A 5,219-nucleotide genomic window follows, 5' to 3' on the forward strand; every position below is an offset into this window, starting at 1 on the left:
GAACTGAATATTTGAACGAAAATGAATATACATACTTTATATGCACACAAGAAACATATGAATACAAAAGATACCGAAAAAGGTGCCACAAAAGGCCATAATTAATCAGATTCGTCCATACTACTATTTTCACTGTCGTCACTGCTATCATCACATACATTAATAATTATATGTTCGTTTTCTATAATATTATCTATTTTCACATCTCTTTCATAATCTTCCCTTATTAATTTAACAGTTCTATTCACAACCTTTTCCCAGTCTCCTTTAGTCACATGTTCACAAGCTTCTTCTAATAATTTTAGCATTTTTTTTGTGGTAAATGGGGGTTCTGTATTGTGTCTTGCAGCATATCCCTTAATTTGAGCCCACACCAACTCAATCGCATTATACTCACAATGGTAAGGCGGTAACCGTATAACTCTGTGCCCATGTTCTAATGCTATTTCGTCAATGACGTATCGGATCTTGGTTGGTTTGTTTTCTTTTAAAAGACGTACTAATTCCGCTTTTAACATATTCATGTTTGCATCTACGCCATTTTTACGAAGCCATGCGACGATATCAGCTTTCTTTTGGGATTGGGCAGGTGGCTTGTCAATTTGCATCGAGTGGTATGGGGCGTTGTCCATAATTATAATAGATGGTTCAGGGAGGCTACACAACATTGAGGTAAACCATTCAGTAAACTTTTCTCCATTCATGTCTTCATGATAGTCTCCAGTGGTTTTTGACGCAAAAGCCATGAGAGAACCTTCGACAAACCCGTTGATGGTTCCGGCGTGACAAATTATAAGTCGCGATCCTTTTCCTACAGGAACTTTGGAAGTAGATGCTGCTGTGTCATCGTTCCAAGAACGGCCTACAGTATGGTTAGCATTAAGCCATGTTTCATCCAAGAACACAACATTTTGCCAATTTTTGATTTCTTTCACTTGCCGTAAAAAAGTATACCTTGCCATCGCTATATCAAATCTTTCCATCAATATTTTGCGTTTGTTACATTTTTTGTATCGAAATCCAATGGTCTTCAAAATCTTCGTTAAAGAACTTTCCCCACCGAAGAATAATCCAGCTTCCTTCAGTGAATGCACCAACTTTTTTCTTGTTGGATACTCCTTCTGTAAATAGTAGCCGTAAACATGTCTTCGGATAGCATCGGCATCAAAGCTATCGATGCCTACGACTGGTTTTGCTCGTTTTCTCTTTTTTGGTGTGTGAAGTTTATTTTCTTCTGTGCCAGTCTCGCCATATTTTTTTTTAGTTATCCGTCTAACAGTTCGTTGTCCAATATTAAGCGCATCAGCTACGCGTTCAACCACTGACGTTATAGGTAAAATTGGCCCTCCATTTTGAGCTTCACGATCGAAATAGTTACGAAGGCGTATTAGGAACTCACGTGTCTGACTATTTAGAACAGTTCTCTGCGTACGTTCGGTCATATCGACGAAATCCACAACAAAGGGCTTGAACAGAGTCCAAATTAACGAGCAAGGGTCAACAGTAATGCAGTATCAATATTTGAAATCCAAAGCCAGGTCAAAACTATATCACAATCGCATTGCACTGACAGTTTATACTTTTCGAAGCAACGTCAATTCGAAACTGCTTTGTTTTGCATTGAGCATTGACGCGAGTTTGCCGGAGGTAGTAGTTGTGCTAGCCAGCGATCCTATGTGACGATCGTATTAGATTCCATTTTTAAAAATTTATTGATATTTTTTTGCGATTTCAGAGGTTTGTCCACATAGTGAAAATTGTTCATATTCACAAGTACATTCACCCCTTAAATGGTGCAAACTGATTTTTCTACACTTGTATACATTTAAGAAATCAATTTAATAAATAAATTTTGAGTCCTAAACCTAAAACTACATTCGATAAAATTTATGAATCTCTGCACATCACTATCGTCAATAAAGTAATACAATTATTTCCTTCAAAGTCGTTATCAATTAATACGGAACTTCATGAGCGGACAAACGTCAAACCGGCCATCATAGCGTGCCGCTAGTTTAAGTGCAAATTGACAATACTTAATATCATTTAATTTAATATATCTAACTAGATGATGCCCGCGACTTCGTCCGCGTGGATTTAGGTTTTTAAAAATCCCGTGGGAACTCTTTGATTTTCCGGGATAAAAAGTAGCCTATGTCCTTCCCTGGGATGCAAGCTACCGCTGAACCAAATTTCGTCAAGATCGGTTGAACGGATGGGCCGTGAAAGGCTAGCAGACAGACAGGCAGACATAACAGACGGACACACTTTTGCATTTATAATATTAAGTATGGAGAATTAGCTCGATCCATCCAGTAGCTTAAGCTGTACCTACGTTGATGGATCAGTCAGTCAGACAGTCAGTCAGTCAGTCACCTTTTCCTTTTATATATCTATATCTATCCACGTACAGCTCAAACTACTGGACGGATCGGACTGAAATTCAGCTCGCAGATAGCTATTATGACGTAGGCATCTGCTAAGAAAGTATTTTTGAAGATTCAACCCCTGAGGTGGTAAAATAGAGGTTTGTTGTATAGTCCACACAGACGAAGTTGCGGGTATGAGCTAGTTTAGATATATAGATTCCATTATATCAGCATAATATGATAATACTAGATGATGCCCGCGACTTCGTCCGCGTGGATTTAGCTTTTTAAAAATCCTGTGGGAACTCTTCAATTTTCCGGGATAAAAAGTAGCCTATGTCCTTCCCCGGGATGTAACCTATCTCTGTACCAAATTTCGTCAAAATTGGTAGAACGGTTGAGCCGTGAAAATCTAGCAGACAGACAGACACACTTTCGCATTTATAATATTAGTATGGATTATTATCCCCACCTTAACAAGCAATAAATTTTATTTTGCATAGTAAACTGAAACTATTTCAAGAACTTTACAATTCAGCGAATATTTGAATAATGAACGTTTCCCGGAGTTGAAGCAGAGTTTTCTTTAAATGGTCAGTGTCCAGTAAAATGCCAGATTCAGTATTAACGAGACATAACGACGGCGAAGTGCCAATACCTCCTATCTTACATTTTTCATGAAATTCACTTTTTTATAATTTCCAATTCTAAGGTCAAATTAGCATGTTATAGTAAAATCTCCGAACTACATTTTCAAATGTAACAGCATTTATTAAATACAAGAAATACCTTCTAACTAAATCAGCGTAACTTTTTTATGGCATTACCTCCTAACTTTTATAGGACACGTCTATACGTGTCTCCTGATCATTTTCGAATGTACTTCTACCGTGGCGGCGTCCATAGCGTACGGCGCGGGTTGCGGAAGGGGTAAGAGGGTGATCCTAAGAATTGAAAAGTCAGTTGGCTGCAATTCGTGTTTCGACAAGTTACCGTTTTAAGTATGAGAATCAAAATTAATAATGTAATTTTGTATTTATAGTGTTTATTACGTGTTGACTAGTTTAAGAAGTTTAAATAGGAATCTTAAATATAATAGGTAAGTAAAGATTGCTAATAATATTTTGTTTATGTAGGCAATGGTGATTATTATACATCTCCTAAGTGTTTTTATTGTAGATAGGATATATTTCTCGTACTTTTTTATTTTGTTGATGTAATTAGAAGGTATTGTTTTAATAATGTTTCAGAAAAATGTCTCGAATGGCAAGGCGTTATCAAGGTGTACGGGCTGGACAAATGTTCAACATACTTGGACTTGGAGGACTTGCGGAGGATGCGCAGCAACAAACTTCTACTCCTTCTAAGTCATGTAAGAATTTGTACCTATCACTGATTTTCATGGCAAGCAATTACTAGACTTAATTCTGGGGTCCGACAAATTGTATTAAGGTTTTAAGATTATTAAGTTTATTTTATTATCTTTTCAGATACACTCGATAAGCTGATATCTGAGAAAAAATCAAAAACCTGTGTGAACGTGTCTCCAATACCAAAGCGATGTAAGATTACTAAATCTGATTCACTTACAAACATTCCTAAGAGTAACCGTTTAAAGACTCAACGACGCTGTTCTTCGGTTCCACCTACAATTACAGTACAGTATGCAAAACGAAACAATTTTGATATTTGCAGTGATGGTACTATTGCTGACAGAGGACGCAGCTTATCAATGTCAGCTCTCACTTGCGATGACACCAAAGACTCAGGTAATAAAAGATGCTCCTCAGTTCCGCCTTTATACTTCCATACTTACGAGAGTGCCCAGATGCTAGAATCTGTACCTTATAACCTAATTGACGAAACCATTTCCTATGATGGTGACTGTTCTGGCGAAGACACTGACGTCACTTACTGCCCCTCAGACATTGATCAAGTTTCGAACAATTCTAGTGCACAGTCACTTATAGATGAACCTTCCACTTCATCGGGTATTTATCATGGTAATCCAAACGAAGGAAGAAAACGCCAAATTAAAGGTGACTCAAATGACTGGAAGAAAATAAAAAATAAGAAACTTCGTATGCTAGGACAAGAATATCTAGGATACACAAAGCCAAAAGATAGAAAACTTATGCAAAATAAAATAAGACCTGCTAGACAATTAGGTGAAAGATGTGTTTCACAGTTTTGCAGAAAAAGTAAGATACGAAATTGCGAAAAATTTAATGACGAAAAACGGCAAGAGATACACAACATGTTTTGGAAGAGTATGAATTGGGACCAGCGCAAAGTATATGTCGCTGGTCTCGTCTGCCGTAAGGGAACGACACGTAAAACGTGCGATCAGTCGTCGAGACGAGAAGGCACGTTTCAATATTTTTGCCAGTAAATGGACACCAAAATTTACAGGTTTGCAGAACAACCTTCTTAAATACTTTGTGCCTTGGATCATACACCGTTCAATCCTGGGTAAAAAAATCGCGTGTTGGTGTGATTCCCTGCCAGGAAATACAAAATATAGCAAGAGTTAATAATCCAAGGCCTGCTCAGCGAAAACTTGTAACTGCAGGAGAATTTTTAAATAATCTTCCTAAATTACCGTCGCACTATGCAAGAAAAGATTCTAGAAAATTATATTTAGAACCTATTTACCGATCTTTAAGCGATTTGTATAAACGTTATAAAGAATACTGCGTTAAGAACGAGAAGCCTATAGTTTCTCGTTTCACTTTCGAGAAACTATTTCACGATAAAAATTTATCCCTATACACTCTAAAAAAAGACAGGTGCGATATCTGCAGCGGTCATGCAGTAGGGAACATTTCTACTATCGATTATGAACAACAC

At 37.3% G+C, this 5,219-nt stretch overlaps 1 protein-coding gene across 1 annotated transcript; it reads left to right on the top strand.

The window, feature by feature from the left end:
- Positions 1–3,028: 3,028 nt before the first annotated feature.
- LOC117983967 (uncharacterized) lies at positions 3,029–4,761 on the top strand. Its single transcript, XM_034970609.2, has 2 exons — positions 3,029–3,741; positions 3,860–4,761. The coding sequence occupies exons 1-2, from the start codon at positions 3,624–3,626 to the stop codon at positions 4,759–4,761; spliced, it is 1,020 nt and encodes a 339-aa protein (XP_034826500.1). The 5' UTR covers positions 3,029–3,623.
- The last annotated feature ends 458 nt before the right edge of the window (positions 4,762–5,219 follow it).

The sequence above is a fragment of the Maniola hyperantus genome, chromosome 7 (assembly GCF_902806685.2).
Source record: "Maniola hyperantus chromosome 7, iAphHyp1.2, whole genome shotgun sequence".
NCBI lineage: Eukaryota > Metazoa > Arthropoda > Insecta > Lepidoptera > Nymphalidae > Maniola > Maniola hyperantus.

Bases quoted from the DNA above. Each gene is read 5' to 3' on its own strand.
- LOC117983967 (XM_034970609.2), top strand. From the start codon at position 3,624: ATGTCTCGAATGGCAAGGCGTTATCAAGGTGTACGGGCTGGACAAATG. The intron at 3,742-3,859 runs GTAAGAATTTGT...TTATCTTTTCAG, and splicing joins TTCTACTCCTTCTAAGTCAT to ATACACTCGATAAGCTGATA.